Source organism: Odontesthes bonariensis, chromosome 1, assembly GCF_027942865.1.
Source record: "Odontesthes bonariensis isolate fOdoBon6 chromosome 1, fOdoBon6.hap1, whole genome shotgun sequence".
Lineage (NCBI taxonomy): Eukaryota > Metazoa > Chordata > Actinopteri > Atheriniformes > Atherinopsidae > Odontesthes > Odontesthes bonariensis.
The window spans coordinates 26,825,378-26,846,974 of NC_134506.1; the positions used below are offsets into that span (position 1 = coordinate 26,825,378).

Genomic DNA, 21,597 nt, shown 5'->3' on the forward strand with positions numbered 1-21,597 from the left:
ACGGGAGACAATATCCTATTCTGCTTATTATAGTCTATTTACTAAACTATCTTAGGCATTATAAATGGGTAAAAAGTGGGTAGGCTAGTTTAAAAGGCTACTCAATCAGGGGAATAACTTATCAGACCATATCAGGAACTCTTAATTTAAGATTTTGACTTTTTATTTTGCAATATTCCCTCTTGTAGAAGTATTTATTGACTGTGTGTCAGTAAGTTTAAAACATGTTCAGTACCTGGACTGAAATATTGTTCATTATTTAGTATCTGTTGATCTGTTGAAAATTGTAACACTGTGCATACTGTGTTTTTTAGTAATATTGCCTCTTGTAAAAGGCTTACTTGATTATGTTTGATGAGCTACAGAAGGAGGAATTGAAAAGCTAAATGGCTGAACTCGAAAGTTTTTTTATTTGCTTAGATAGCCTACAGCTCTGTTAAACCTGTTAAGGTTCATGCAAATTTGAATAAATGTTCTTATACATCCAGTACAGGCTCATTTTCTGTATACACTAAGGCTGTTGGTGGTGGTGTTTTGGCTGGGGGCCTGTGCCCCTGTACAGTTGTATGCCTAGCAACGTCCCTGGCACAGGCCCCCAGCGAAAATCAGATTGGCCACTGAAGTGAGTTACTGAAGAGACTCTTTACAGCGTAAAAGTTACAAACTGTGAGAAGGGGCTGTTTCTGATGAGACATGTACGCATCATTTCCAAGTGAATTGGAAGGTAGGATGAAGGAGCATTCCATTTTATCTCAGAAGTTTGAATTTTTGGAGTTCCCAGTCGGACAAACGAATATCTTACGTAAAGTGCTTAAACAAAGAGCAACTTGAAAATCCTACTCAAAGGTAACTCTTTGCTCATATCTCCAGTTCTTCAGAAGTTTTGTGTGTCTGCCCAAAACCAACCCTACCCTAAGTCTTGTATGTAAAACAGGCAATGTCGCTACATAGTTCAATAAATCAACAGCTGAAGTAATCATTGGAGGAACTGACTAATCCCATTCTTACATCCATTACCCATCAGAGAGTTACTTTTCAATGTCAGGCTTCAGTTTGAGCAGCACATAATAAAACTAGTATGGACCCTGACTTTCTCGATATATTATAGCTCACCTGTTTCAGTCATATTTTACTTACTGGAGGCTTCATAGAATAAGTTACTTTGGAAAAAAAATCAATCATTTTTTCAGATATTATCTTTCACTGTAAACTCAGATCAGACCTCAAGCAATCTAAGAATCCGTAAACTTCAGATCATTTATGGTTTTCTGGTCACTGTTTACCTCCTTTCCATCACTCCCATTATGGAGCTACTGCAAAGACAGTGTATAAATAAACACATATACACCCAGCATCTTGATATAGGTAGAACACATGTGAAAATTAGCTAAGGAAGGCAAAGAGGCAGGGAGAGAGTTTAGAGATCAAAACAGTGGAGATGGGAGAGATTAAAGAAATAAAGTACTGAGATGAGAAAAAGAGAAACCAGAATCAAAGACAAGGAGAGGGAGAGAGTGTTTTTGGCAAGAGAATTAATGAGCCTGCAAAAACTGCTTAAACAAAGAACAACTTGAAAATCCTACTCAAAAGGTGGATCTTTGCTCTTATCTCAAACTGTAGCAACAGAGACACAGACTTGACTCCTCTTCATTAAATGTGGTCCCAGTTTGGCCTCTGACCTGGAAAAATCCTCGATCTGCCACTGGCCCATGGTGGAATATTTATGAGTGCACGTCATTTGGACGTGTCTGCCGAAAGCAGTAGTTCTGCTTTTAAAGTGCTCACGCTGCACTTTGTTGATGTTTCTGTTGTTCAGTACATCTTGTTTGGAGTAAGTTTAAAAAGAAAAGCCCTGCAGTTCTGCTCTGACTTCTACAACTGTTTTTTAAACTGACTGAGATGTTTTACTTCAGTAAAACTTCTTTGACGGGGCCAAAACAATATCCATGCCAGAGTAAACCAGCTGGCTGTGAATGTCTGAATAAATGTGACTGTAATTCAGGTAAGGATCAATATTGCAGACGAGCGCATAAACTGCGTGTGTGTGTTTACATTTTTGTGTGCGGCCATCTAATGGATGTACACTATAGATCAGTGATCAAAATGCACAATTTGTAGAGCTCAACTCAGCATGAATTGTAGCCAGAGGCATACAGTTTACATTGTTTTTCAGGTTTGATCTCTACTTCTCTCTCTTCCTTGCATGGTGTCCTTCCGCTAGGCTTAATCTCTGTTTCTCTGTTGTTCTGTCTACCTGCAAGTTTTTTCGTTTTATTGCTTCATCTTTCCCTCTGTATTCCCTCACCCCCTGCTGTCTCTCAGCAGTAACAGGTGTTTGGTAAGGCGGGGGGGCTGCACATCTAAATGTTCTCATCAGTCCTACAGTCCAGCCCAACAGCTGAACTCAGCATCAGTCGACAGCCTGCTGCAGCGACCACAGCTCCTTCCGGCCACATTTATTCTTGACAATGATACAGATTCATTTTTGTGCTGACAAAGTATCCCTGACTCTATTGGAATCTGGGGAATAATCTAGGGTTGCTGTGTCCTGTGAAGAGCGCCAAAGGGTCCTTATGCTCCGGACCGACTCTATTTAGGTATGGACTAACTGAGCTCTTGAGACTCTTACAGTGTTAAACACAATGAAATTGTGGAGTGGAGTTTCAGAACTCATTTTGGTCTTTTTAATGGGGACTTGCCAGAAAAAGACTTCAGAAGTCTTCTGAGATATTTGTTTAAAAAGGTTACGCAATTCCTTTTTCACAAATCTCAACTTCAAAATATGCTGTGTTTCTCTGTTAACAGGTCAATTAGACATATCCAGGCTGATAAGAACGTCACATATAACATGTCTGAAAAGATCATTCAGAGATAATTCAGATCAATTCCTCCCACTGTCCGTGATAATCGAGAACAAAGTTTTCAGTCCAGTTTTGTCATAAGAATACATCTGAATGCCGCTATAATCTTATTAGCCACACTAGCGGTAGTGTTTGGCTGCACAGACAGTTGAACAAATGAATAAAAAAAGAGAAGGGGGGGGGGAAAAGACCAAAATGCTTATAAGGCTGAAATCATGCATATTTTCTATGTTTCAGTGCCCCTTCCAACCTCTATCACCACAGGAAAACTGTACTCAAGTTTCTGATGTGTTGGTGACAAGTCAAAGCAGCTTAGAGAATTATCAAGAATACAATAAGACACAGACAGACGGACAGACCTACCAACCGCAGAAGGACTTAGTTCTACTAGCTTTAGTATCCTCCCTTTGTGTGTGAATGTGGTGTGTGTGTTTGAGTCCCCTTCTAGTCCTGCATTTCGTTTCCCCAGCAGTCCTACCTTCCCTACTTTCTTTCTCTCTTCACTCCTTCCTTCCCTTGTGGTACTCCTGGATTAGTTCCGCTGCCTGGTTATCTAGTGTTGGCCTATTTCTCGCTGAAAAGTGTGGGGGGTTTTTTACAGTTACCGGGGGTAGTCGAACTTCTTTTTATTTTTATTTATTTTTCGAGTATTTCAAAGTGTGTTCACAAGTTGATGCCTGTGAATGCATTTTTTGGACCAAATGTAATCCATTAGGTATTTCACTTAACTTCTGATCTACAAACGTATTTGAACTGTAAACATCGTGTGTCTTTGTTACTTATTATTTTATTCTATTTGTGTGCGTGTGTGTGTATACAAAATGTATGTCTTCATTAGCTTTCTTCAACTGCACACAATATACACCCAGCATCTTGATATAGGTAGAACACAAGTGAAAATTAGCTAGAGATCAAAACAGTGGAGATGGAGAAATTAAAGAAATAAAGTACAGAGAAGAGAAAAAGTTAAAAAAAAACAGGAGAAATGGAAGACAACGAGAGGGAGAGAGTGTTTCTGGCAAGAGAATTAATGAGCCTGAAAGTTAAAGGTAGTGACGAATGAAGCAAAATTATACAACACCGGTGGCTTTATTGAACATCTGAACGTACATTTGTGTTTGAATTTCTGCCAAATGTGCAAAGGGATAGAGGCACCAGGCCACTTTTCTTGGTATAGCTCTCTTACACACACACACAAACACACACACAGCATGAACCTTACCATTTTGCCTCTCATTGTCTCTATCTTCTTGTGTATTGCACCTTTTATTTTACTGTCTCAAATCTCAGCAACATAAAAAACACAACACCTCACTGATAACCTTTCTCTGCTCCCTGCTCCCTTCTCTTCTGTGCAAAGAAATGGCAAATCAGTGTTTTACAACACAGTTGCAACCCAAATCCTTAAACAACTCAGCTACCAGTACTACTCTTTGTTTAATGATATATGGATATCCCTTTAATTATTTAAAATCGAAAACATCAACATGCACCGATCACTTTTTTTTATTTTCATTATGATCAAATGCAATACCAACTCTATGCGTACCAGAGGGTCCTCTTCATAATAATAAAGGAGAGAACAGCACACACTTGAGGCTATTCTCATTTCTCTTTTTTGTTACTCCTGATGTTTTGCTTTCTCTATTCTTCTGTTCATACCTGGAAGTCGGTCTCAGCAAAACTTCATTAAGGATGTATCAATTCCTAAAATGCAGCTGGATGAGAGAGGAGCAAGGAGGCTCAAGTCTTGCTCAAGGATGTGATGAGCAAAGACACACAGGTGTATCCTTTGAGTGACTATTTCTGGCATCTATAATGTATAAAAAGGGTGTGACACGTTCTCCCACATAGGGTTGGGCCGACAGACGATGTCATCATTCATCGCCTCTGGCTGACAGGTCTCACAATGGTGAGCCATCATAGTGACAGCGGTGCACTCTGCCAAATACACACTATTTATGAAGTAGCGCAGATGCGGAAGGAAAGAAAGGCTGTATTCTGGCAGCTATATTGCATCTGAGGAGACTGGAAAACACCATGTGGAGTAAGTGACCTATGGAAATGAAACTCAACTGAAGTTGTAAAAGTAATGACAGCTCCAACAGTGTAGCTAACTGCTACAAAGCTAATTATGAGTTGACTGTGCCTTGCAAACTGCAGGTGTGTAACTATAGTTTAGCTGCTATTAAGATTAAGATTAAGATCAGATTTATTGGTCATGCATACACAGGAAATTTGTCCTCTGCTTTTAACCCATCCAGGTTGGCACCTGTTGACACACACATGCATATGCACAGGGTCACACACTCACAGAGACAGATACCAACCTGGAGCGGTTGGCAGCTAATCACAGCGCCCGGGGAGCATGGGAGTATAGTGCCTTGCTCAAGGGCACCTCAGCCGTGACAAGGAGGTGGACTGACACCTCTCCAGCTGTCAGTTTCACCAATCTTTTTGAGTAGCAAAAGCTGTTTGAGTGGCGAGAGAGGGACTCGAACCACCAACTCTTAGAGTTATTGGACAACCGACTAACCACTGAGCCACGGCCGCCCATTCTTGCTATGAAATAACGTTCATGATGTGCAGAGACGACAATGTCATTAAACCATGTATTTTTGGAGAAATTAATACTTAGCTGCAATTTAATAAAGGGAAAGTTGCCATTTTTAAAGCAACAATGTATATTGGTTTGGGGGGGGCACTCCCTAGATCTGTAACACTCCATTCTTCATAAACATGATATACCCCATGGCTGGCCTTCTTGTAAGGAGGAATTCATACTGCTGCAGGATAATAAGCCCAAACACAACTCAAAATATTTAGCAAGAACTATAAAATGAAAAAGGAAAAGGAAGGAATGCTGACTTTCTTGGATTTTCCTCCCAAGTCACCTGACCTGAGTCCTATTAAACATTTATAGGAGTACATGAAGACTTGAGCTAAGCATCCTGTGACACCACAAGAGACTCTTTGAAACGCTGTCAGATCATGCTGGGATAACATGGGTTGTCAGATTTTACACAAGCTTGAGCAGCCCATGCCAGCTGGAATGCATGCTGCCATTAAAGCAAAAGAGACTGCATACCAAATAACACATTCTGAGATTCATGTACATAACTTTGAGACTGAACTTTTCACTCAAATTGTCAAGCCAGTGCTACGACTTTGATTCAACTTTTTTCTTTGACAATGATACAGTTTTACAATCTCTATATCTAAAATATTTTCAATAACATCTTTTCAGATAAAGGTAATTCAAATATTTAGTTGAAAGTCAAAAGGTATATCTAAAAAAACTGCTCTCTTTATAATGTTTGCTGCTTTATTCTTATTTAAAATACTATTGGAGCACCTGCAAAAGAAAAAAAAAAAAGATTCAACGCACTGTGAAAAGAACGTTGATTATATTTTCATTTACTGTGCAGTACCTTAGGCATCTCATTGACTCTGAATTTCTTCTACAGCGCGATGACGATTACATCAATGCAGCCGGTGTAATAAAGGTTTGGTTGAAGATAACGTTGATATTAAAGAGTGTTGATCTCAAACAGAAGCAACAGAAACAGCTTGAATCCACAGAAAAACAGCAACAACCTCTCCCAGAGGCTTGAAACATTATACCTGCCAAGCACTTTGAAGAATAAGTTGGAGCAAGGAGAATTGGTTTCGGAGGATTCTTTCACCAAATTAGTCATTCAGATAGTTTTTTTTCTGTCTCTTTTCACTGCAATTTCCATGGTGTTAACACTAAAATTTCTTGTGCCTTTCTTAAGCACAGTTCTGTATATGTACTATGTAAATCCCATAATCCAAGAATCTTATCATATTTTTGAGTTCTCTAAATTGTCTCTAAATTGAGGTCAAGAGCATTAAAATAAAAGGGGTGAACAAAGAAGACATAAAAAAAGGGGTTCTTCATAAGCTAATAAGAGTCGCCTCTAACCTATGTTACAATCTACTGTCAGATCCTACCACAGTCCATGGTGTTGTGGTTCTGAGAAAGCAGATAAAAGTTCCTCGAATGGGATTGCCTTTATGTTTCTGGCTCTGCCACTCTGTACTCTTAAAAGCTTTCCCACCAATCATTTGACACTGCCAATTATTTAAACCATGTTAGCCTGTCACTCCAGGCAGCTGTGATTTGATCCAAACACCCCGCCTGTCTGACAGTTCTCTGGTGATTTACATCCTGTCTTCATACAGACATAGATTGTGTGAGTTTGCCTTTACTGAACTTTGTATGACAGTTCGGTTTGTTCGCTGATGTTAAACTCTGAAGCTGCCAAACAGGGTCGAGTTTAGGTTTTCGCTTTGTGACGCACCCACACACTCATTGTTGGATTTAGTTTCTGGTTGACGCAGGAAGCAGGAGTTTTAACTTCCTGTGTTAAAGTTTGGGTAGGGAATTTAGCCCCTTGTTTTAAAATTAGCTTTTTAGTTAATAACCACTTATTTTGACTCTTTTAAATCTGTTTTGTTTTCCCAATATGCATGTTGCCAATCAATAACTAGTCTGGTGTATGTTACATGGCCTTTCCCTCTTGGGTGAGCTGGTTGCAACACAGGAGTACTGGGGGAAGGACAGGCAGCGACTGTTTTGTTTTTGTTTCCTCTGTCTCAAGATTTACTCATGCCTGAAGTCATCTCCACTGCCTGGCCATGCAATTCCAGTTCCATTCTATATCTTACAAATAAAGTCTAAATAAGACCTTTGGGCGCTCCCTCTAATCTTTGGACACGGATATCTACTGCATTTCAGTTCAGATGCAGTAATTTGGCCTTTAAATGTTATTCGATTTAAGAGCATTGTGTTGCCGACAGCAACAACCATGCACAATGAGAACCAAAAATGTCTGCAACATTTTTATTTATAAGTTTGTTCAATTCAATTTCATTCATTGTCTCACCAGTCAAGAGTAAGAATTAGCTTTCACTTGTAAATTCACTGAATAATTTAATGTAACTGGGACATATTTTTGTCTCCAAAAGCATCTCTTTTGAGGACATTGCCCTTTAACACCATTGTTCCTATGTAGATTAAATCTAAAATCTAGACGATGTTGGCCGCAGAAAGTATTGCAACTTTCACTGTGTTTAGCTCTGTGATATTTGTTTATTTTGATGCCATGTCTTGAAAAATGGATGTTAGAACGTTTTCTTAAAAGGATACGTTAACAGTGTTTCATGCCAGTTGTTGCAAACCGTACGATGACAGCATGGAGACCTACAGTCATCTTGAGCCTCTCAATTGATCAGTAGACCAAGCTGTAGACAGAGCTGAACAACAAACACTTCAGAACTGCATTAGCTCTTTTCAGGGCAAAACACAGATGTGACCTCCAATCCCATTTAGAATGCAACAATCAAAACAGGCACTTTGAGTAATCCCTTCTCCCAAAGATGATGAAAACAGTTATAACGGAACATCAAAGTGGGAATTTGGACAGCAGAGTATCAAATTAATGCCCCCTGGCCCCTGGGGTACTCAGTCAAACCTACAGACTTAGAAACTGAAACTAAATTCCTAAGCAATTCTGCACTCATTTGTACTGGGCATTCAAAATATGGACCAAATTAAAACAAAATGAAAAACAAGCTCAACGTAATGTGCACAGGAGGTACACTATAGCAATGAACTGGAAATTTGACACTATGCTATTATCTTACAACTGAGTTTGGTGACAGATTTAAACAGATAAACATTGCTACAGCATTAATTAGTATTTTAGCAGAGTCTGAATCTGCAGGGAGATTTGAATGCTGTAAGCAGAAAAACTAGCTTTCTAGTATGGGTTTGTCTCATTCAACTAATCTATATATTTGGGTGGTGAAGTCTCACACAAGTTAGCAAGTCCAAGGGTTTTCAGCTGAAAAATTGAGCAAAATTTATCATTTCTGTGTGGAGTTAGCATATTCTCCCTGTGCATGCGTGGGTTCTCTCCAGGTACACTTCCTCGCACTGTCTCAAAGGCTGCGTGTTAGATTAATTGTTGATTCTGAACTAACAATTGGAATGAGATTGAGTGTGCCTGGTTATTTGTCTTTGTGTTGGTCTTGTGATGGACTAGTCGCCTGTCGAGGGTGTCCAGGCATAGGCTCCAGGCTGCAATGAGCCTGAATTGGATAAAGTTGATATAGAAAATGGATGGATGATGTAGAAAAAGGATGTATTTTTTCTTTAATTTGTACAAGAGAGTGTTTACTGTCAAGACTTAAAAATTCTCCCAACAGTGATGAAAAGGTGCTGCATTACTGATAATAGACTTAAGATTACTGTAGACTCAGGTACGGCTTGACAAACAACTTCTGCAAACGCCTCATGAGCAGCAGCTGCAGTGGAAACACACTGAGCTGACACAAGAGCTGCAGGGTATCCAACAAGCCTAACTCCATAATGACTCTCTCGTTCAAATAAACACATTTTCAGTATAACAAAATCCGGGAGCACCTCAAAACATAACACCTATGTTTTAGCCTTGACACGGTGATGTTCAGAATCAAGAAGATTTTGAGTGCGTTTGAATATTTGTCTCTTTTTATAATTTCCTTGATACAGTCAGCAAAGATGTTCCACCACAATCTTTATGAAACCATACAGTTTGGTTTTGAGGCCAAGCACAGAGCAGGAACTGCCTTAATCAAGGTGACAAATGGCCTCCTCACTGCAGTCAATTCTGGTCTTGTTAGCAGTCTCATTCTGCTTGACCTTTCTGCTGCATTTGACACTGACAAAGAATCCTGCACACTTGCATGACTGAATACCATGGCCTTATCCTTTCTAAGTTACATTCTGTTCATGCTGATTGAAAGTAGTTTGCTGAAACATCAAGCTTTACATTACACCAAAGCTTATTGACTGGACCTCTGTTTTTTGGCATCTGCATGCCAGTGGCGGCTGCTGACTTTTAAAACAGGGGAAGCCCATATTAGGGTTCAGGGTTGTAGTGGCTCGTGCCATCCCAAAGCAGAAGATAGCAAAGTTAAAAAGAATTAGTTATAACACAGCTGTGTCTAGTATGACAAGTATGCCCAGCAAATACACAGAAAGAAGGTATAGACTTTGAAAATTCACACAGCAAGGCCAAAATCAAGTATGATCGAATCTAAGGCCTGTAAATGGCTGGATCAGAATCTGTGGAGCATTTTTCCCTGTCATAATGAATACTTAGAATTTGATGGTGGTGGTAAGTATTCTTAACCCTCCTGTTGTCTTCGGGTCAAAATGACCCATCACTGTGTTAAAACCCCCCCAAAAAAAACCACTAAATGCTATTTTTTCAACTTGAAATTTTATGACTTTTCCTAGATTAGCCCCAACAGTAAAAAAAGTGAAATGTTGCTTTTATTCACATTTCCATGTAAGCTGTACAAAAAAAATGTACAAAGGTGGTCTTCGGGTCAAAATGACCAAATGACACAAGTTTAAACTTGTGTAAAAACTTGAGAAAGGCCACACTGGCCGAAACGTTGTTTGTGAAATAAAATTCAGCATGATAGACAAGAGTGTGCGGTATCTTCCCCTTTGAAGTGAACAAGTACCCGCTACCTGCACCTCGAAACTTCTGGTGTGCGTTGGTTTCTTCCTCCAATAGCAGAATTAAAACATTTGCTCTTAGACTCCTCTCACAGTCAGTGAGAAAACTGTTAAGAATGTCATCCAAGAGAACAAGCAAAAATATATAGCTGTATATTTCCATGTCATTCTCGGCACCACATATTAAGGCACCACATTAATATGTTTTAAACCTGACCACGAACTTCTCTTAATCCCAAACAGGAATCGTTATCACCAAAACCAACCAGAAAATGGTTTGCTACTTAACCAAACAAATGTGATGTCTACACCTAACACAACGGAGTGGGAAATGGTCTAACTACAGTGCATAAATGCCAAATGACACCTTGTGTGTGTCTTGGAGACACTGCTGGTGACCAGCTGTGCTTGACCCACTGGGAAAGAAGTAAAGACTAAAAATCTTTTCACACACTTTTGGCATTCCCTTATTCTCTGCTGACTTCTCTAACTAACTCTGGAAAGACTGGAATAGAATAGGATCATTTCATAAAAGATTTATGAAAAGCCGCTGGGGTGTATTTCTTCCATATATGTATCAGTGAGAGAAGCTCTTCAGTTTTTGAAATTCTATTCACACGGTTGGTGTCAGTCGTCACAATGAGTGGGATGGACTAGAACTTCTGCTGCTGGCATATAGCTCGGGCTGGTACTAAGAGGCCACAGACGCTGGTTCGACCCTCCTTCTATTCATGATATTGCAGCATTCCCCACACACAAGTCTGAGGCCAGTAGGAGGGATTGCTGCAAGACGAAGATAGACCTTATCCTCTGTCTGTGTTCTATGCACCACTTTGTGAACAAAGAAAGGATGATGATCTGCTTTCGGCTTCATCCCGTTGTCCATGTGGGCAGCCTGACAGGTTCATATCAGCAAGTGTTGCGCCATTCAGACAGAAGCTGTGAGGCAGAGGAGGTTTTAGGTCAACCAGCTGATGACTGGCCTTGTGGAGCTCAGACAGGGAACTGGCAGAAGAAGGTTATTAGAAATATGCTCATATATGAGTATGGTACGGACCGTGAATAAAAAATAAGTTACAATCTTTAAAGCATAAAGAGGATGGTGAACAGGATTTTTTCCCACAGAGGATCAGCTCGAGGAAGACTTGCGACTGGACCAATGCTTTGCTAGTTGTGACACAAAACAGGGAGACATAACAAAAAAAAGGTGGAAAAAAAGCACTAAAGTGCCTGTCCCTAGCAATGTCTTCAGAAAAGGGCTAACATCAACAGAAGGGCTGAGCTGTGAAGAGAGTGATGCCGCACTTCTCACTTTATCTAAATAGTGATGGGAATGGGTTCACTGCAAACACTCACTGCACTTATGGCCACAGGCTCCTTAAACCACTCTACACTGATCTTTTATATTGTTGACTTGCAGCAGATGGGTCATTTAAAATACTACTGGCCTGTTTGAGTCCATCTCTAATAATGTGGGTGCCAAATAACTCCAGGGCCAATTACTATAAATGACAGAGCCACCAGGCTTGCAAAAGGTTGCAGCTGCCACCTCTTGTCAACTCATTTGCCAAAGCACTTATCTACAGCTCTATTTTTTAAAGTAATGAATTGCTAGTTATATAATAAGCAGCAACATATTCTGTAGAGGCTGGAAGAATTCCCATCCACATTAACCAGCTGGATCTTAAACTTCTGAGCATATCCATTCAACACTGCAGAGCAAACACAACAAGGTGATAGGAAATCCCCGTTAAAAGCTAATGCCAAAAGATGAAAATGTGACGTGGGTTTACTAAACAGGGCAAATTGGGTTGTAGTTGCAAATCAAAAACAGCTCTGTCGGGAGTGTCCAGTTCTGCATGTAAGACTCCAAAATTTTGCTGATGTACAAATGTAACTACAACCAGCTCATTTCAGTAATGACCCAAGCAATCCACCAGGAGCAGTGCAAATTAGCACAGAGCACCAGGCAAGCAGGCATGGGAATAATCTGCAGCCTAGACCTCACCAGCAACTCACACACAGCTTATTCATTGTTACAGAACAGAACATATACGCATGCTTACCTGTTCAGTTCAAATATATTGAAGAAGTGTTCTCTGGCTTGGATCAAAATAGGCTGTTTGGCAGGTCTACTTTTATAATCCAGGATTGAACGGCAGAAAGAAATTAGAACACAATTTGTGGGAAAACCGTTTGGACTTACTGCCCAACCCTTGGATATTGTAAACAACTTATAAACAAGTCAGCATTACTGTGTATTAGCCATCTTAAAATGTTATATTTCCCAACACTTGGGGACAATTCAGGTGGAACTACGGCACATGAATCCCCAGCTGCTCACGTTACGTTGCGTCTATCATAACAAAGCAAACGAACAAGACAAAATGAAGAACGAAACACAAAGAGCAACAAAAATGTTTTGGCACAGTAGGTTTTGCATGTACCCAAAATCAGTGGTACATTTTGTTGTAGAAGGCTTAGTAAATCCCTCTCAAATTAATCTTTTAATCAATTCCCTCTATGAATTTGGTGTTCTGGAAGGAAATTTCCATGAATAGATATGCAGCAGAGCTAAAATCACTGTGCCTTTGAGGCACTCTTCACTTACCTACTTAACATTGCTCCTGAGTAGCCAATACCATCATATTGTAAGTTTTTAACACCAAAACATTTTTTCCACCATGAGAAAAGTTACAGCAGATATGGCACTGTGAATGTTTTCTTTTTAGTTACGCACAAAACTGCATGAGTAAAGACATGAGAGAACTTAACAATCTGAGAGAGAACAGGTGTAGGGCTTATTTTTCGTGATTTCATCTTCTTGTTTCATAAGTCTAAACATTTATTTTCCATATTCTCAATACCATCTAATTTCAGTGACTAATTAGACTTGACTTTTTAGAATGAAATTGGAAATTAACAAAGAAAAAACACTGACAAATTTGCGCTTTGTCTCTTGAGACAGCTGAACTTATGAGAGAGTTATGGCACAGCTCAGTGAGGCCAAGCGTAGTAAAAGCCCAAACAAATCCCTCAGCGATGGCAGCTTGTCATGGATCTAAAAAGAAATAAATAAAAAATATGAAACAGGTAGAAAATGGCAAGCAAAACACCGGGGTTGCTTAAGCTGTCCCCAAGGCCTGCTAAGATAATGACATCCTCAATAAATAGGGGCTATTACAACTGTCATCTGCCCACATGTATTTCAGTGAGGATTTGAAATTGCATTTTGGAACATGATTGACATAAAATCTCATTTTACTCTATAAAAACTCTCTGAAGCGAACGACTGTGTGAATTTTAAAAAGTATGGTAAGGCGTACCTAAAAGTGCAGTCAGGGAGCGCAGTCATCTGTCACAGCCAGTTTGTCTCAGTTTAAAAAAATAGAGATTGTCACCAAAATTCAGTTTCCCTTGCTGTGGCTCCTCACCAAAGTAATTTAACCTGGCAGTTTTTATGGGTAATGCTCTATTCATCAACATAGAGTGCACTTTAGAACACCAAATTTTAACAGTCTGTGTTTTAACTTTTGGAGGGACTGTGAACTCCTTGATTCATCCAGAATAAGTAAGTACATTTTTCTTGTGTACCAGGCTGCTTTTTGCTTGACTTTGACTGCTAAGCAGGCTTGCTGATGGTTTAATTTCACTGTCTGATAACAGCCCCTGTATGAGGCAAGTACAGATTTGCCGATTTCTTATTTCTGCTTATGTAATTTAACTATATGTTCTATATTCTTAAGTTTGAATATTGGTCTAATAGTCATTGATGAGAAAGTTTTATTGAATATGGCTGTTTGTTAATCTTTTCTGTTTAGTACGGGCTATTTCATTTAAGTTTAATACTGGCGGTACTGTAACTTTAAGAGGCTGCAGCTTCGCACGCTGGGAAGGTTACACCTGTGTTGTGAACGTCAGACCAGCAGTGGAGAAATGTTTTTTTACCGTGTCTCGTCCTATATTGTATCGAAAGCCAGGTGTATGGATACTTGAGTGACACTTGTGGAATAGATTTCTATATTTTTAAAGTTACCTGGACTTCATGTGGATTTTTAAGGACAACAGTATTTTGGACACGTGTAAGCCAGGAATATCTGCTAGTCGACTTTTGCACCTACAGCCCCCATTGAAACTAGTTTCAGCCAAGAGTGGCCAATTTGCCTGTTAATCTGTGGGAGGGGCCTGCACTTCTGCAAATAATTAGCAATTAGTAAAGCAGTACAAAGTAACTCCTATTGTTGGAAATGTCAGTCTTCAAACGAAGGCTGTTCAAAAAAAGCACTCGATTTTTTCAAGTCCGACTTCCTCAAGGACGATCTTCTTCTGGACCGCACCTGTAAATTCAAGTGCCATCTTTCGACTAACCATGTGCTTCATTCCCGTTCTTTCCTCTCGGCCTTGGCGACCACGCAGATGCAGGGTCAGACCCAGAGGCCAGGACCCCACTAAACTTATCCATCCTTCTCTCTCCACTTGTGTTGAGCAAGTGGTGGCAGGGGGGGTGTGGAACTTCCAGTCTGCTGTGCAGAAGGCTGAGTTTATCTCAGGCTATGCATCCATGCTCTCCCTAAACTTTCTTTCTCTAACAGAGACCTGGATCACCCCAGAAAAAACTGCCACGCCCGCAGCTCTGTCTGATGCGTACTCTTTCTCTCACACTCGTAGAGCTGCGATGCGGGCGGTGGTACTGGCCTGCTAATTTCCAGGGACTGGAAATACTCTCTTTATTCCCTCTCGCAATTCTCTCCCTCCTCCTTTGAATATCATGCTGTCACTGTCTCTCACCCGGTCAAGCTCACCATTGTTGTAGTTTATCGGCCACTGGGGACTTCCTGGAGGAGCTAGACACTCTTGTCTCTCACTTCCCTGATGATGACTCCGGCCTCATCCTTCTCGGCGACTTCAACATCCAGACAGAGAAGCTTCACCCTCTTGTTTCCTTTCTCTCCTCTGACCTAGCTCTCTCCCCATCTCCTCCTACCCACAAGGCTGGCAACCTACTGGACCTCATCTTCACCAGGCACTGTTCTATCGCCAACCTCTCTGTCACTACTCTTCATCTCTCTGACCACTACTTCATGTCCTACACCCTCTCCCTCTCCTCTCCTCCCTCTCGACCTCCCCCCACCCACATGGTATCTCCTCGTCGCAATCTATGCTCTCTCTCCCCCACTGACTTCTCCTCTTCTGTTCTCTCTGCTCTGCCTGCCCCTGAATCTTTTTCTCTTCTTTCCCCTGACACTGCTACTGATCTTCTCTCCACCCTGTCCTCCTCTCTGGACAATCTCTGTCCCCTGACCTCCAGGCCTCCACGCTCAACTCCACCTGCCCCTTGGTTGTCGGACTCAGTGAGTACTGAGAGGCGGAGCTTGAGGGTGGCTGAGCGCAAATGGAGGAAAAGTGAACTCCCTGAGGACCTTCTTGCCTTCCAGTCTTTGCTTTCCACTTCCTCCTCCTCTCTCTCTGCTGCTAAAACTGCCTTCTTCTGTCACAAAATTCAAACTTCCAACCCCAAAAAACTCTTTCAAACTTTCTCGTCCCTCCTCCAACCCCCACCCCCTCTTCCCTCCTCCTCCCTGACAATTTCGCCGACTTCTTTGACAAGATGGTTAATGATATCCGATCTTCCTTCCCTCACCCCCCAGTTGTCCACACCACCCACACTTGTCGCTCTCCCACCCCTCCCTCTCTACCACCTTCCTCCTCTCCACCTCCCTCTCTGTCCCACTTCTCTCCCCTCTCTGCAAATGAGGTCCTTCACCTTGTAACATCTAGCCGCCCCACCACATGTTCCCTTTGTCTTTGAGATCAGGCTCTTTTCCTTCTACTTTCAAGACTGCCAGAGTCACTCCTCTTCTAAAGAAATCAACTCTTGACCCTTCAGAGATTAAGAACTACAGACTGGTATCCCTTCTACCCTTCCTGTCCAAAACTCTTGAATGTGCTGTCTTTAAACAACTGTTCTCTTACCTCCACCAGAACAACCTCTTGGACTCACACCAGTCCGGGCTCAAGGTGGGCCACTCAACTGAGACGGCGTCGATGCACCACCTTGAGCTCAATCGGGATAAGACTGAGCTGGTGTTTCTCCCGGGGAAGGGCTGCCCGTTCTGAGACCTGGCCAACACCATGGATGACTCTGTGGTGACGTCAACTCGGACTGCGAGGAATCTGGGTGTGACCCTGGACGACCAAACCTTGCATCAGTGACCCAGTCCTGCCGATTCCTCCTCTATAACATCCGGAGGATTCGCCCCTTCCTCACCGACAAGGCAGTGCAGGTGCTTATCCAGGCTCTTGTCATCTCCCGCCTGGACTACTGCAACTCCCTCCTTGCTGGCGCCCCGGCTTCTGCCTCCAGACCTCTGGAGCTTGTTCAGAAAGCTGCTGCTCGTCTGGTATTCAACCTCCCCAAGTTCTCCCACACGACTCCCCTTCTCCGCTCTCTACACTGGCTCCCTGTAGCTGCTCGCATCCAGTTTAAGACTCTGGTGCTGGCCTACAGGGCAGTGGAAGGAACAGCTCCTTCATACCTCCAGGCTATGGTCAAGCCCTAAACCCCCGCCGACCACTTCGCTCTGCGGCCTCCAGGCGTCTGGCTGCCCCGTCACTCAGCGGTCCCTGCGCACGATCGACACGGTCATGGCTTTTCTCTGTTCTGGCACGCCGATGGTGGAACGAACTCCCGACTGATGTCAGGTCAGCTGAGTCGCTGCCCATCTTTCGCCGCAGGCTGAAAACTCATCTCTTCAGGAAACACTACCCAGATCCGCCCTCTTTCCTAAATTGTCTTTGTTTTCTAAATTGTCTTACATTTGTCTAGGTACCTAACTTACTGCACTTACTCTAGGACTAGTTGTGCTCTTAGCTGTTTGGTTTTGGAAGGAAATGCACTTATGATTTCTTGTGACCTGAAGTTCTTTTGCCTACCGATTTGGAACACACTTATTGTAAGTCGCTTTGGATAAAAGCGTCTGCAAAATGACCGTAATGTAATGTAAAGTTCAACCTTACGATAACCTTGGCATCGACATAGGCAGTTATTTCACATATCGACATATCACGTCTTTGAATAATTGTTTGTTTTTAGAATCTTGACTTTTTTTTAGCCAAGAACAAGGAAAATGATCCTGATCTGATCTGGGTTTTATCTTGTTTTTTTTTGTTGTTGTTTCTTTTTAAACAAAAAGCAGCATTTACAGTGAGCCGCTACACAAGTCTAATGCTCTGTACAGTCTATTCTCATCCACCCGTAAAGGTAAATGGAAGTTCTCCTATGACACATAATATAGCTGGGAAATGTTTTCAAGGATAAACCCAACTATATCACCAACCTCAAACACCACAGCACCTTCCCAGTTTGTTCTTCCTACACTGAAGCAAAACACAAGCTTTCCGCAGCTCTGCACAGGCTGTTCTCTGCCCTTTCTGCAAGAAAGAAGGATGCTGCAAGTTCACTGTTTCATGTAGTCCTGTAGATTTGTGTAGAAAAAAAAAGACTATACAACCCACTGAGGTTTTCTTTACCTGTATGGCGGTGCAGTTTCTATATTCAACATGCTAAACAAAATAAAAAGTAACATTTTTGTTAGTTTGTTTGTGAGTTTGATTAAAGAAAGAGGATGTTATAGTGAGGCCACCATTCTTTTCTTTTTGTTGTTGTCAGTGTTCATGAGTTGAAAACCCTCGTGGTGTCTTGAAATCTCATTTCTTTTCTCTATCTGTGATTACTGTATCTTCGAAGCTCCAGTGATTAGTAAATAAACCAATCCACTGTTGGTCAGGACATGAATCCGAAATATTGATATTTGTTACTTCATTGGTCATCGACTACAGGATGCGGAATGTGTGGAAAACAGATTGTTGATCAAATAGCCAACCTGAATGCAAGCTGTGTCAAAGTTTCATACTTCGACCCATTCAAAATTTGACAAAGTATGCACCACCTGAAAGCACAAATCCACATGATTTAAAAGGTGTAAACAATTTTTATTGTACTATAGTGAGGTCATTTTGGAGGAAGTCTGTGCTTTAGGGATAAATAGTTTTTTTTGTTTTGTTTTTTAAAGAAAAGAGAGCCACTGTACAATATGTTCTGGCTTGTTTATAGCCCCGTATTCACTTTCTTTTCTGTTTTTTTTTTATTTCCTCATTGTGATGGGTCTTAATCTAAGCAACCTTCTTAACGCTCTTAATAAAACCTGAGGAAGAAATGTCATTTTAAATGCACCGGTAGTATGTAACAGATAATACAGAAAAAAGTTTATGCTTGGTCATTGCTATATTTGTGCTTTCATCTTTAATTCAGCGGGTAAATTGTCTCTCCTCGCAACGTGCTTCCAAACATATCCTTACCTCATCGACTCAGGGCTTTTTCTTTAACTTGCATTTTCCCAAATCACCTGTAGAATTCACATAAATAGTAGTTTGAATCCCGGCTGGGGCCTTTCTGTGTGGAGTTTGCATGTTCTCCCCGTGTATGCGTGTGTTCTCTCCGGTTGTTTGTCTCTATGTGGCCCTGTGATGGCGACCTGTGCAGGGTGTACCCTGAGTTGGATTAAGCGGGTATAGAAAATGGATGGAGGGACACAATTTATCCTCATCCTCTGTAGCCTAATGTTGAGCTTTACAACAATATATATTTAAGACAACAAATTGCACATATGAAAATTAAAATACTGCATCCTCCCTCACTATTCATATCAAAGGTGTGGTAAAATCATAATGCCAAAGCCCAATAGGAGGCATCCTGTTGACTCTTTGCTTCACTGAAGCCAAAACATGAATAAACGTAGAGACCTCTCTCTTTAGATTGTATCCATCATGATGAGCCAGTAAACTATAAATGTGCCTTGCAATAGGAAAGAAGTGACTGTACAGAATGCAATTTTAAGATTAACAAAAAAAAATGCAGGGCCACAAAAGGAGAGCAGTAAAGATGACAGAGAAAGAATAATCATGTGACTGCACAGAGCATTTTGATGACGATATATGGAAAAGTTTTCAGTTTTGTGTATTTAAAGCCCTTTCCTTTGTAAACCTAATTTTGAAAAGAGCTGTAGACAATGGACATCAATTAAATCTATCTAATGATACTATTCGATCAAATTATTTATTTAGTATTACCTTTTATCATTTCTGATTTGAGAAAAGATGGTATTATTATTCTATTTCTACTCTGATACTGAGACCTTCTTCATTGATATCTTTAAAATATACACTTCCAAGCCACTGTATTGTAAAATTGAACATTAGTACCGACATGGCTCAGACTGTTGTTTTCATGTTACAGGTTTGTTTATCATTGTAACAATGGTGTAGCAAAATCCATGATCATGATATTTTAGTGGACAAAAAATTGTCAAATACTTCCGATAAATTAATTAATTTTCTTTTTCTGTTAGTCAGACTGTAAAATGCAATAAGTTAAACTATATGAACCGTTGGTGTATGAAACTTTAGCATAAAAAAGGTTTTTCTAACCTTTTAAAAAAAGGTGAACGGAAACTACTTAAAAAATCAAGTAGCTCAAATAGTTGTGATAAGTAATTATATGTGAGAGGCCTTTCAGAAATTGTGACTCCAATATTAATAACTGTGACAAAATAGCTGCTGTTTACTGCCATGTACCTCCAGAAGTTTATGAAATTTCCAGTGGATTCTGTTACTGACTGACATTTGAAGTAGACAATATACTGCCCTCCCAACTTTTGCTAAATTTCAATTTAGTTTGTCCGGCTTCTTTTTGTTGACATAAAAGAGTGGGCTGGGAGGAAATTGGATGTCCTTTTGTAAAATATGTAGTCAATATATAGTCATAATTCATGGTTAAAGTTGGTATTTAGAGCAGGTAAACAAGCAAAGTTGGTGAAAAGGGCAGGTTGAGGTCAAACTGTGAGTCAGAGAAGTTAGAAAGAGAAAGAGCTGAAGAGCAGCAGCAAACAAGATCAGACTGCAGATGAAATAATAATCCAAACCTCATTTTTAAGTTGCCGGGTGACGGCTGTCCATCGTAAACTGATACGATGTCAAAGTCTTCCTCCAATGCGAGCGTGACGAAGGTTAGCTGGATTCGGTTCCGCTCCCCTGTTATTATTAGCCATGTACAGTTGGCGTAATTGGGATAGCCATGTGGAAAACCAGGTGACTCTATGGTGCCGTTCAGGCCTTGGACTACTCCTCCACAGGATTCAGCTGGAAGAGAGAGATGAGACACAAAACCATATTCTGAATGCAAACTTTCCTCCTGCATTAAAATATACAAGTTCAGCATAAGATTGTACTTTCATGTCTGCCTCGCATACATCTGATTTAGCCTGTGGCTCTTTAACCGTTGTCATATTCTATATAGAGACGACAACAGGGAAGTAAAGAGGGAATGTAAATTCCTACCACGTTTTAAATTTTTGCACTAAAACCTTTTAAAATAATATTACATTTTAAACTTGAGGGAAACCGCTGAGCAGCGCTAAAACATGTGTTAGTATGCGCTAAGCCAAGCGTTACTAGAGTAACAAGACCACATCCTCACATCTAGCTCTAACATATTGCAACACATGCCTCCCTTGACACTCCAACATATGCTATAAGCTTTCATGACAACGGCTTGAGTATGAGCATAAACGGCATTAATTTAGAATTCATGGCACCATCCTTTCATTCCTGACAGAGTTAGCAGTGCAAACTACAGACCTTTCACCAGAAGTAACCTTCCATGACACAGACATTCGCAGACACTCAAGCATGCACATATTATGGTGTGTGGTATTGTTTTAACAGCATGGACTGTGTTGTTGGCTCTTTAAAATCCTATGATGTTAAACACTCATATATTAAAAGATACAGCCACAAACCTTACAATCCTTACACTCTCTTTCTGTTACTGACCAGTTAGATGGAAATCATAGATATATATTTATAGCATTTTGAAAGAAAATCCTGTATTAAGTGTGTTACAGTATAAGCAACGGATTAAAAAGTTAAAACAAAAGGAAAAATATCCTTCTACATCTGCCTGTGCTTGCTAATGTGTATAGTTACGGCATGAATATTATCATTGTGCAGCTAAATCAGCTTATTCCAGCTTGTTTTAAAGCTAAAACAGGAAAACATATGCTGATATAAAATAAAGGTCTCTCAGGATTATGGTTCAGTGCTCATGCAGCTTTCACTCTGTGTGGTTTAAGTACATTCCAT

At 40.7% G+C, this 21,597-nt stretch overlaps 1 protein-coding gene across 1 annotated transcript in view; it reads right to left on the reverse strand.

The window, feature by feature from the left end:
* LOC142378168 (CUB and sushi domain-containing protein 1-like) overlaps positions 1–21,597 on the reverse strand; it is a 445,101-nt gene that overhangs the window by 308,685 nt on the left and 114,819 nt on the right. Inside the window, exon 2 of the mRNA XM_075462406.1 lies at positions 20,379–20,595. Coding sequence (XP_075318521.1) covers positions 20,379–20,595 — 217 coding nt within the window. The remainder of the gene's footprint in view (positions 1–20,378; positions 20,596–21,597) is intronic.